The sequence below is a fragment of the Trichechus manatus genome, unplaced genomic scaffold, assembly GCF_000243295.1.
Source record: "Trichechus manatus latirostris isolate Lorelei unplaced genomic scaffold, TriManLat1.0 scaffold00080, whole genome shotgun sequence".
Classification (NCBI taxonomy): Eukaryota; Metazoa; Chordata; class Mammalia; order Sirenia; family Trichechidae; genus Trichechus; species Trichechus manatus.
The window spans coordinates 5459338-5472387 of record NW_004444016.1 but is presented as its reverse complement, the minus strand read 5'-3'; the positions used below and the strand labels follow the sequence as shown (position 1 = coordinate 5472387).

Below are 13050 nucleotides of genomic sequence, written 5' to 3'. Positions count from 1 at the left end.
GCAGTCTGCTCTCGTAAAGTTTATGGCCTGGGAAACCCTATGAGGCAGCGCTACTCTGTTCTATAGGGTCACTATGAGTCAGAACCAACTTGATGGCAATGGGTTTGGTTTTTTGGTATTCTTTTAATGTCTGAGTGAGCTGTAGTGAGTCCCTCTTACTCCTCATATCGTAATTTGTACATTCTCATTGTTTTTCTAGTTTCTTAAGGTAAAAGTTTAGAAGTGTGAGACATTTCTCTTTTTCTAATACAGGTGGTAAGTGCTATAACCTTCCCTCTAAGCACTGCTTTAGCTACATACCACAAATGCTCGTATGTTGTGTTTTTTCATCCATTTCAAAATATTTTTTAACTTCTCTTGTGATTTCTTCTTTGACCCAAGAGCTATTTAGAAGTGTGTTGTTTAATTTCCAAATGTTTAGGCATTGTCAGATACCTTTCTATTACTGGTTTCTAAATTAAGTCTGTTGTGGGCAGAGATTTCAATTGTCTTAAATTTACTGGGACTGATTTTATAACTCAAGAGTATAGTCTACTTTGGTAAATGTTCCATGTGCACTCAAAAATATGTATTCTACTGTTGTTGGATGGAGTGTTCTAGAAATGTCAATTGGGTCAAGATGACTGATGGTGTTGTTTAAGTTTTCTATATTCTTACTGATTTTCTGTCTACTTGTTCTATCAATTATTGATAGTTTTGAAACCTATAATTATAGCTGTGAATTTGTCTATTTCCCCTTACAGTTCTATCAGTTTTTGCACTGCATACTTTAAAACTCTGTTATTAAGTACATATTTAGGATTGTTATATTCTATTGAATTGACCCTTTTATTATTATGAAATGATCCACTTTATACTTAGTAATATTATTTGCTCTGAAATTTACTTTGTCCGATATTAACAGTCACTCTAGCCTTCTTCTGAACAGTGTGAGCATGATATATCATTTTTCATTGTTTTACTTTTAACTTATCTGTGTCTCCCTATTTAAAGTAGGTTTCCTGTAGACAGTATTCTAGCTGGGTCTTTTTTAAAAAAATCTAATTTGATAATACCTACCTTTTAATTGGAGTGTTTAGGAATCCCTGGGTGGTGCAAAAGTTAAGTGCTTGACAACTAACTAAAAGGTTGGTGGTCTGAACCTACCCAGAAGTGCCTCTGAAAAAGGCCTGGTGATCTACTTCCACAAAATCAGCCATTAAAAACCCTATGGACACAGTTGCGCTCTGACACACACAGGGTCACCATAAGTCATTGCCATGAGTCAGAAGTGACTCAATGGCAACTGGTTTGGTTTTGGTTTTAACTGGAGTGTTTAGACTTGATTGTTGAGTATAAATCTTTCTATTTGTTTTCTATTTGCCCCATTTTTCTTTTGAATTAATTAAACACTTTTTTGTTGGATTTTATTTCCACTTTTGGCTTACTAGCTGTATTTATTTTTTAGTGGTTGCTCTAGAGATCACAGTATAAATCTTTAACTTATACCACTTTACATATGTTGTTGTAGTTGTGTGCCTTTGAGTCGATTCCAACTCACAGCAACCCTATAGGCAGAGGAGAACTATCTAGGGTTTCCAAGGCTGTAATCTTTATGGAAGCAGACTGCCACATCTTTCTCTCGCGGAGTGGCTGGTGAGCTTGAATCGCCAACCTTTTAGTTAGCAGGCAAGCACTTACCCATTGTGCCCACAGGGCTCCTTTACTTCATATATAGTGGTATAATATCTTATAAAACTATACTTTCCTTCCCCCTTCCTTTCCTTTGTGCTACTGTTATCCATTCTAACATGTATTAAAAACCCACTTTTTTTTTTTTTTGCTTTAATCAATTATCTTTCAAAAAGATTAAAAATGAGAAAAAAAAAGGGTCTTTTATTGTTAGTCATATATCTACCATTTAGGATGTTCTTCATTCCTCTGTATAAATCCAAATTTCCATATCCTATTATTCTCTTCTGAGTAACTTCCTTTAACTTTTGTTGTAGTGCAGATCTACTGGTGATTAATTCTATCAACTTTTCTTGGTCTGAAAAAGTATTTCACTTTCAATTTTTAAAAGATACTTTCATTGTTATAAATTCTTGGTTAGTGGGTTTTTTATATTCAGCACTTTATGTCATTCCATTGTCTTCTGACCTGTACAGGGTTCTGACAAGTCATTCTTATCTTTGTTACTCTCTAAAATGCCTTTTTTCTTCTGGGTGCCTTTCAGATTTTCTCTTTATCACTAGGTTTCAGCAATTTGATCATGATGTGCATTGGTGTAGTTTTCTTAATGTTTCTTCTGCTTGGGGTTTATTGAGCTTGTTAGATTTTTGGTTTTACAGTTTCCATCAAATTTGGAATTTTTTTGTCTTTATTTGTTCAAACATTTTTTCTGTCCCCCCCGCCACCTTAATTTTTTGAGACTCCAATTACATGTTCCATAGATTGTCTCATATTTTGTACAGCTCAATGAGGTACTCTTCACTTTTAAGTCTTTTTACTCTCTGTACTTCATTTTGGATAGTTTTATTGCCATGTCTTCAAATTCATTGTTCTTTTCTTCTGCAGTATCTAATCTGTTGTTAATCCCACTCAGTGGTTTTTGTCATTGGTGTTTTTGAGATATTTTTAATTTCTAGAAGCTTCAATTGGGTCTTTTGTCTATCTTTTTTTTTTCAGTGTTTCTTTTTTTTTAAATTATGATTTAGGTGAAAGTTTACATAGCAAATTAGTTTCTTATTAAAGTTAATCACAGATTATTTTGTGACATTAGTTGCCAACCCTGCGATGTGTCAATACTCTCCCCTTCTCCACCCCAGGTTCCCTGTTTCCATTCGTACAGTTTTCCTTTCCCTTCCTGCCTTTTCATCTTTGCTTCTGGGCTGACATGTCCATTAGTCATACATGATTGAACTATGAAGCACACCCCTCATGTGTATTATTGTTGGTCCTACAGACCTGTCTAACCTTTGGCTAAAGGGTAAACCTAAGGAGTAATTTCAGTACCAAGTTAAAAGGGTATCGGGGGGCCGTACTCTCAGGTTTCTCCAGCCTCTGTCAGACCAGCAAGTCTGGTCTTTTTTCTGAGTGTGTGAATTTAAATTTTGTTCTACATTTTTCTCCTGCTCTGTTTGGGACCCTCTATTGTGATCCCTGCCAGAAGAGTTGGTGGTGGTAACCAGGTACCATCTAGTTGTTCTGGGCTCAGTCTGGTGGAGGTTGTGGTAGCTGCAGTCCATTAGTCCTTTGGACTAATCTTTCCCTTGAGTCTTTGGTCTTCTTCATTCTCCTTTGCTCCAGCTGAGATGGGACCAGTAGATGTATCTTAGATAGCCACTCGCAGGCTTTTAAGACCCCAGGTGCTACTCAGCACAGTCAGATGCAGAACATTTCTTTACAGACTATGTTACACCAGTTGAGCTAGATGTCCCCTGGTCTTTTGTATATCTTCTATTTCTATCATCATGTTCCTGTTTTCCATTATATCCTTAGTATAATAGCTGCTTTAAGATCCTTTTCTACTGATTCCATCATTACTGTCATTTTGGATTTGTTTTAACTGATTTTTTTCTAGCTTACTGATCATGTTTTTCTGCTTTTTTGAGTACCTGATAATTCTTGACTGAATGCAGAACTTTGTGACTTTTATATTTCTGGGTATTGGATTTTATTGTAATCCTTTAAAGAGTGTTTGATATTAGCCTGGTGCACAGCTAAGTAACTTGCAGATCAGTTTGATCCTTCCGAGGCTTGCTTTAACTTTAGTCTTCATTCTGCTAACGTATGACCCTTCTGGATTCTACCCAATGTCTCTGCACTCTGGCTGGTGGGAATACAAATTATTCCCAGCCCTTTGTGAGTTCTCCAAATTATTCAGCCTACTGCTTTCTGAAAGTTCTTTCCTGGGTTTTGGGGAGTTTTTTCTCATGCGCAGGCATATCACTACTCAGCCAAAAAATTGAGGGGATCACTGCATATTGCCAGTGTTCTCTGACTGTGCATCTCCTACCACACTTCAGTACTCTGCCTCATGCTTCCTGATTCTGATCTCTGTCTTCTCAACTTAGTGAGGTTGCTAAGCTCTCTTTTAGTTCTCTTTCCCTGTGCTGCAGCCTGGAAATTGCCTCTAGGCAGTAAGCTGCAGCAATTGTAGTGTTCACTTTGTTCCCTTCTCTCAAGAATCACAGTCCCATGCTACCTGTTGTGCAATGTCTGAACATTACTGTTTCATATAATCTTGTCTCATTTTCTTGTTTATGGCAGGAGAGTAATTCATTTAGCAGTTAATCTTTCATGGGCTAGAGTGAAAGACTCTAAGCACTAACATTTATGAAGCACCTAGTGGGTGTTAGGCCCTATACTAACCACTTTACATATATCATCTCATGTAGTCCTGACAACAATGTAGTGAGGAAAGTGCTGATACTATCTTTGTTTTATAGATGGGGGCATTAAGGCTCTGAGCGGGTTAAGTAACTAGCCTAAGATACCATAGTTGGTATAATAAGATGTGGAAGTAGGTTTCAAATCCCAGTACCCTAAGCTCTAAGCCACCGTGTTACACTGGTTCCGCTGTCTCTCTAAAGAAGAAGAATGAGGAAGTCAAAGGGCAAGGAGGATTCTTGGCATATAATAAGATAAAGCAAGAACCAAGGGAAGCAAAGGATTTGAATAGACATTTCTCCAAAGAAGATCTACAAATGGTCAATAAGCACATAAAAAGATGCTAAACGTCATTAATCATTAACCCATCGCCGTGGAGTTGATTTCAACTCATAGCAACCCTATAGGACAGAGCAGAACTGTCCCATAGGGTCATTAGTCATTCAACTAAAACCAGACCAAACCCACTGCCATTGAGTTGATTCCGACTCATAGCTACCCTACAGGACAGAGTACAGCTGCCTCATACAGTTTCCAAGAAGCGCCTGGTGGATTTGAACTGCCAACATCTTGGTTAGCGGCTGCAGCACTTAACAACTACGCCATCAGGGTTTCCCATTAGTCATTAGGGAAATGCAAATCAAAAACCACAATGAAATGTTACTTCATACCCAGTATGATGGCTATAATAAAAAAGACAGACAATAATATGTACTGGTGAGGATGTGGAAAAATTGGAGCCCTCAGACATTGCTGGTAGGAATGTAAAACAGTGCAGCTGCAGTTTATTCTCAGTAAGTTAAATCTAGAGTTACCATTGCCGCTGTTGTTGTGTGCTGTCGAGTCAATTCCCACTCATAGCAACCCTATATGATAGAGTAGAACTGCACCATAGGGTTTCCTAGATGGTAATCTTTACAGGAGCAGATTGCCAGGAGCTCTTTCCCACAGAGCCACTGGTGGATTCGAACCACCAACCTATTTCAGTTAGCAGCCAAGCGCTTAACCACTGTGCCACCAGGGTTACCATATGATCCAGCAATTCCACTCCTAGGTATATATCTAAGAGAATTAAAAACATATGTCCATACAAAAACCTGTACATATTTTGTTTTCTTCTTCGAACATCTCTATATGAAAAGTTTTATAAAACAAAACAAAACAAAAATACCTGTACATAAATATTCATAGTGCATTATTCATAATAGCCAAGAAGTGGAAACAACCCAAATATTCACCCATTGACGAATGGATAAACAAAATGTGGTAAACTCCATATCCCCCCAAAAAACCCCAGAAAGAATGGGAAAAATGGAATGTTATTTGGCAATAAAAAGGAATGAAATATTGATCTAAGTGCTACAACACAGATGAAGCTTCACTAGCTAAGTGAAAGAAGACAGACACAAAAGGTCATATATTGTATGATTTCATTTATATGAAATGTCCAAAACAGGCAAATTCAGAGAGAGAAAATAGATTAATGGTGACCGAGGGCTGGGGGTGTAGAGAATGGGGAGTAACTGCTAATGGTATGACGTTTCTTTTCAGGCTGGTAAAAATATTCTGGAATTATGATTGTAGGGATTCTTGCACAACCTTGTGAATACACTAAAAGTCACTGGATTGCACACTCTAAAAGGGTGAATGCTATGGCATGTGAATTATCTCAATAAAGTTTATTAAACAACAAAACAAACAAAGAGAAGATGAAGAATAACTCTTCTTGGCTTGTTTTAGCCTTCCCAGTTAGTACTGGCAACTAAAATACTTCACAGTACAACAAAGGTGAATGAAGCTAAGCAGCTAATGAGGGGGCACAAACCCACTCTTGCTTTAATTCCCAAGTCCCACACCTCCGCTGACACACATCTACAAATTACCTTTAGAATTGCATAGGATATTTGCTTACCACTGCGTGGACGGCTTTTCCTGAGCCGGTAACAGTCAAGGCAGACCCCAAATCCGCATTTCCGACAAACCCAGTGGATATTGAAAAGAGTTGTTTCACACACGTCACACATTTCCCGAACACCACGCACTGCTCGCTTCCATGCCACTTTCTCTGAAGGAGGAAGAGGAATATTGTTGGCATTGGCCATGCTGATCAACAGTAAAAGACCCCAGATTCACTGATCCTTACTCAAGTCTTTTTGTCCAGAAATCAAACTCAAAGATCCATGAAGTCAAGTGTTTCTATAATTGTATAAGAAACAAAATACATGGAATTTGATTACTTCTAAATAATCTGTAAAATTATTTATAATATAATGATATTCTAAGGGTTTGTGGTAATACCAGGATATAACCTAGTGTCAACATGGAATGAATGCCACGTTACCACTTAAGATACTGTAAAATTTTCAATCTTGAAGAGCTTAAAATAAGGTTTTTTCTCCTTGAAATTTAGGAATTTCACAGCACAATATTCTCTGGTCTGGAAATAGGGTATAGTATCTCATAGAAATGGAAATATTATATGTCTGAATAATGTGGGTTCTAGGTATGAAACATGGTACCCAGCAGCACTTTACCTGTTTACAATTCATACAGTATCGATTAATAATAAAAACTGGTTCAAAGCAAACTGAAATTGGGGTCAAAATGAATGTGATTGTAGCTGTGCTACAAAAATGAAAGGCAAGCAGGGAAGGCATTTTCAGGTTTGTTAACTGCTAAAGACTGAAACATTGAGGCCTGCTGAATATGGTTAGGGCTTCAGCTAGTACTCAGATTGCTACAAAGAGAAGTCTTATCAGTCATATTGCTGATTTTGTTATTGTTGTTGATTTGCAACTTAGGAGACCCCATGTGTTACAAAGCAGAACTACTCCATGGGGTTTTCTTGGCTGTAATCTTTACGGAGGCAGATAGCCAGGCCTGTTTCAACTGCAGTGTCACTGGGTGGTTTCGAATTGTCAGCATTTTGGTTACCAGCTGAGTGCAAACCATTTGCACTGTCCAGGGACCCTTTCAGTCTTAATTCATGCATAGAGAATGCTATTTTGCCACTGCTCCCATTAAATGAAAGAAAATGAGTTTCCAACTAGGAATGCGTGGAAGACGAGCAAGAGGGTGCCTTACGGTGTGGCTCCACCATCATCATGGCCTCCTTCTCAGACATCACAAGCTGGCAAAACTGGTCCCCGACATTGGCCAGGATGTACTTTGAGGTCTCTAGGTCTATCCCTTCTGCTAGGGAGGAAGAAGGAATCCACAGGTTCATAGCATCAGGATCACTTTGCTGGGGGCTCAAAAACCCCTCCACGCGGAGTACCCCCTTTCGAGTGAAGATCAACCTGAGACGGGAAGGTAGACAGTCAAATACATGGTAAATAGCAGCAGCCATGCAAACTAACACACAACTAAAATCTTAGGACCTAAAAGAAATCAAAAGAGACTTAATGGAATCAAACTGAGTTAAAAACTTTCACCATATTTGGCCAACACAGCATGCACCTCTCTACACTAATAGCAATACTTGTTAATGCTTTGTTGTTGTTAGGTGCCGTTGAGTCGCTTCCAATTCATAGAGAACCTAGAGGACAGAGGAGAACTGCCCCATAGGGTTTCCAAGGAGCGGCTGGTGGATTTGAGCTGCCGACCTTTAGGTTAGCAGCCGAACTCTTAAATCACTGCGTCACAAGGGTGGAAGGTACGAATTCCTTAATAACCTATCCCCAGAGTTGCTTACCAGTTTCTCCCTCCACCTGCTCCACACCACTAAACGTGACCAGAGAAAAATGCTCACTGTCACACTTTAAATTCATGTCCACCTACCTCAGGTGAATCCTTAATATTGCCTGGCAGTCTCAGTCCAGTTTCCTGATGTACCCACTTCCCTTGATGCCTGTTTCATAACTTTTCCTTTCTTTCCAAACCGCCAAAACTACATCCTCATGAAGACCTTGCTTCCTATTCTTCAGAGAAATAGAAGGAGCTAGAAAAAAGCTTACACAAGCTTCCATCACATTACCACACCTTCCTGCAATTGGGCCCGCATGCACCATTTCAGCTCCTGTTACTATGAATGACCTAAGTCCGGGAGAAGGCCAATTTCTGCATCTATGCTCTACATCTTGTCCTTCCACCCAACTCAAAGACATCTTTCCACTACTTCTCTCTTTTCTGCATCATTAATTTTCCTCTCTACTGAATCATTCTTGTCAGCATTTAAAACTGTTATAATTTCTACCTCAAAAATCCTCTCTGCCCCACACCCTCCTCCATTTATGTGCTCATTATAGCGAAGTTCCTTCAAAGAGTTGTCTATACTCATTGTTGCCAGTTCCTTTCCCTTTTGTTTTCTCTTAATCCACTCCAATCAGGCTTTCTCCCCACCAATCTACCAAAACGGTTTCTGACAAGGTCATTCTGCCTTGTGAAATCCAATGGTCACTTCCAGTCTTTATCTTACATGATCCACCAGCAGCATTTGACACAATTCATTATTCCTTCCTGGAAGTACTATCTGTAGCTGGCTTCCAGAATACCTCACTCCTTTGGTTTTCTTACTATCTCACTGGGTCAGTCTCCTTTACTTGTTCCTCCTCATCTTTCTCATCTCTGAATGCTGGAGAGCTCAAGAACTCAGTCTTTAGATTGTTGCTTATAATGGTTAATGTTATATGTCAACTTGGACTAGTTTGGCAGACACTGGACTGGCTGCTCTTCCATAATGTAATATAATGTAATCACCTTCTATGATGTGCTCTAATGTAATCAGCCAATCAGTTAAAAGGAGAGTTTCCTTGGGGCTGTGGCCTGCCTCCAGTATATAAATGGACATCCTGGCAAAGCTTGCTCGATTGCTCTCTTGACCCTGTATTCTACTTGCTGCTTGACCTCCAGTTCCTGGGACGTAAGCCTGCAGAAGTCTCCAGCCTGCTGTCTGACCCATAGATTTTGGATTTACAAATCTCGTGAGACAGCAGAGGTCTCCAGCCTTCTGCCTGACCTACAGATTTGAGACTTGACAGCCTCCACAACTGCGTGAGACATTTCCTTGAAGTAAATCTCTCTCTTTATTATATATGTACACATACATACACACACACACACACACACACACACCTCACTGGTTTTGCTCCTTCTAGAGAACCCAGACTAAGACACTGCTCTTTATCTACACTTTAACTCCTTGGGTGATCTCAGACACATAGCTTTAAATACTTGACAATGACATCCAAATTTATACCTCCACCGCGAACCTCTTCCCTCAACTCTAGGACTGTGTATCTATAGCTGCCCTCTTGTGGTGCAGTGAATTATTTAATACGGCCCTTCTAGTCAATCATGGTCTTGTGACTCTCACAAAATGACTGGGTGGGACTATGCAAACAAGGTGCTTGTGGAACCCTTGTAGGGGATTCGTTAGTTTTGCCATCCTGCTAAGCTTAAAAAAAGAGCCAATCTCAGAGCAGAGGGGGGATCTCACTACCATCAAGAAGAGCCAGGAGTGGAGTGTGTCCTTTGGACCCAGAGTCCCAGCTCTGAGAATTTTTAGACCCAGGAGATAAGAGCTGTAACACCGGAGACAACGCGACATGAGACAGCAAGAAGCTGCAGCAGAGAAACGGTGGCAGCAGAACCAGTAGACTGGCGCCAGATGGAACAGTGAGCTTCCTGGCCTACAGAGTGAGGTGGCTACAGTAGGTGTGCCAACTCACGGAGCGAGAGAGCTGAGCACCTTCGGGCCAAGGCTTACTGGCAGAGTAGGGTGCCTCCAGGCACTTACTGGAAGAACTAAAGAGCTTTGTAACACTTGCCTGAGCAGGACAGAGGCCAGGCTGAGGGGCTGAGGGGCCGAGAGGCAAGAGAGAGGTCTGTCTGTGGGCATGACTGATTAGCTGTCCTGACAGAAGAACTCTATCCTGAGTCATTCCTGATCCTGAATTGTAACCTGATAATAATAAACCCCATAACTGTGAGTGTGATCTGTGAGTTCTGTGTGGCCACTGCAATGAATTATTGAACTCAGCAGAGAAGTGGAGAGTGCCATGGGAGGGATGGCTGGTGTCAGAACTGGTAAAAAAGGTTGGAGACAGGAGGTATGTCTGACCTCCACCTTATAGGAATCAGCTTTGGGCTGATGTTGGATCTTGATTCTCTCTCCACCCCCTTGTGAAGTTAGACCTGGTGCCATTTTTACGCCTCTCAACATCTCCATCTGGAAATCTGATAGGCATCTCAAACTTAACACACCCAAATTAAAATTCCCCATTTTCTCCCCAAAACTGCCTTTCCCTCAAAAATGTCTTTATCAGTAAATGGCAAACCCTTCTTCCAGTTTTTGGGCCCAAAGTCTTGGAATCATCCTTGACTACTTTCTTTCTTTCATATTACACATCTAATCCATCAGAAAAGCATGTGGGCTCTACCTTCAAAACATATCCAGATGATGGCTGAACAACATGATGAACATACTTAATGTCACTGAACTGTACAGGTGAAGACTGCTGAAAAAGCAAATGCTTTGTTACCTATGTATTTACCACAATTAAAAACAAAACAGAACAGGTAGTGGACGAGATTTGGCCAGTGGGCCATAGTTTGCCAACCTCTGATACAGGTCATTCCAAGCCTGAAGCCATCAACATTTCTATATCCTCTAGTTCAAGTCAATGAATTCTCTTTTTAAATTTGAAAAAAATAAATAATCCAGGATCCAGCCACTTTTCATCACCTCCCTGGTCTAAGCCACCATCATTTCTCACCTGAATAATTTCAACAGCCTCCTAACTTATCTGTGCTTCTCCCCTTGCCTCCATATGTTCTATTCCGAAGAAGATAGAGTGATCCTTTCAAATATTCATCATTGTCACTCATCAGCTCAAAACCTCTAATGACTTTCATTTTGTTTTGTTTTTTCCTCCAATGCCTTCTTATTCAGCCTAAAAGGCAAGGCCCTTACAGCAGACCTTTAAAATCTGGCCCCATCATAAATTCTCTGACCTCAACCACCCACCCCCAACCCGTGCCTTGCATACTCTGTTCTGCTCCATGAATGCACCAGGAATACTCTGGCCTCAGGATGGTTGTACTTGTTGTTTCCTCTATCTAAAATACTTTTCTCCTGGAAAACTGCATGGCTCACTCCCTTATGTCTTTCAGGCCTTTACTCAAATCTCATCTACTCAGGCTGTCCTATAGCATCTCTACCTCCTCCCCCCAATCCTCTTTCCTTTATTTTTCTCACAGTATTTATTAGCTGGCATACCATACATTTAACTTTGTTTTCCTCATCTACTGTCTGACTCCCCAAATAAAATGCAAACCTCTTGAGGGCTGGAATTTGATGGTTTGCTCATTTCTGAATCCTCAATGTCCAGAACAATAGCTTGCACATATTAAGCACTTGATAAATACTGGATGAATAAGTGAATCCACACTAAAAGGCTAAACCATTTAGCTTTCTTTATTGTAAAAATTAAAGATCCTTGGCAGATGTTCAGAAGAAACTCCTCTTCTAAGTTTATTGAGCAGGGGGACAGTGAGTAAACAGCTATTGTTTGGTAGAAGCAGGGGATAGTGCAGGATTTTCACCAGTTCTATTTCAAAGACTCTTCACATTATTATCTCCTAATCATACTTCCCCTTCTTTCTAACATGACTAGCGTTACTCTAGCACTGGAGAAAAGTAAGTAATCAGGCAGATCCATAATACAAAATGGTTTCAAATGGAACCTATGCCAGGAATAACTCAGTGTTGCACAGAGGTTAGCAGCTAAGATTACTCAACTTCAGTTCTCCAAGGACAAAGCCACATGTCATTTCACAATCCAAACAAACAACTAAGTGGTTACTATAACTGAGTCTTAGCACAGACTCTTGAGAGCAAAGTGGTTAAGGAAGGCAAGGAGAAAGACAGTGAGACATGTTTATAGCTTCAGAGAAAGAGTGAGAGTTATGTGTCACTAATGGAAATTGGGAAAGAGGCAAAGAGATGAGTTTGGGTACCTCCGGAAGTGAAAGAAGCGGCAGGCCACAGTGGAATCATCTTGCTCCTGTTCCTTAAACTTCCGATACCGTTCTAGGCGGCATTCGCGGCACTTGTGCAGATGAGGGGCCACATTGATGCATGACCCGTCCTGCAGAAAGGGCTCTCCGGACTGCTTCAGCTTCTTCACTTTGCTTACATCTTTTAGCACTGACTGGCCAACTGCAGCAAGGGAGGAAGGAGAAAAGGCTGGTCATGGGAAGTATAAATGGGGCTTGATAACATGATCCTCTTGGGGATAGACACCTGTCCTGTCCTGGGCCACTCTTCCTTGCACTGCTTGGGCATGTGCCCATGAGGTCTCATCTCTGACAGTAAGGGAGGGCAAGGAGGAAAGAGGTGTCAACTGGAAGCTAAGGATCATGGAGAATTTGTGAGACGTGCCACATTACAGCAAAACAACTATGGGCATAGGGAAACCTAAGAAGGTAGAGGTAGTTACCACCTGCCTCTAGCCCCTCAGGATATGGCTGTTCTACTAACTAAGGCCTTTTGGGCCCCCACAGAACACCAATTACTATTGACAACAGCTACTTTTACCACAGAACTTTCTCCCTTGCCCTTATACGTTTTTGCACCATAATCTCATACCACAAGAGTTAATGATTTTTGGTAGAGGTGCTAACATACATTCTAGAAAGGAGCAAACTGAAGGGTGATTCTCTTTGCTTCATGAACTC

The 13050-nt window shown here is 40.5% G+C and overlaps 1 protein-coding gene across 5 annotated transcripts in view; it reads right to left on the bottom strand.

The window, feature by feature from the left end:
* The window catches only part of KDM3B (lysine demethylase 3B), a 70055-nt gene that overhangs the window by 21118 nt on the left and 35887 nt on the right, over positions 1–13050 (bottom strand). For all 5 annotated transcript variants that reach the window (XM_004381041.2, XM_023735579.1, XM_023735580.1 and 2 more), the window contains 3 exons: positions 12331–12532; positions 7456–7670; positions 6284–6436 (listed from right to left, as the gene is read on the bottom strand). In XM_004381041.2, coding sequence (XP_004381098.1) covers positions 6284–6436; positions 7456–7670; positions 12331–12532 — 570 coding nt within the window. The remainder of the gene's footprint in view (positions 1–6283; positions 6437–7455; positions 7671–12330; positions 12533–13050) is intronic.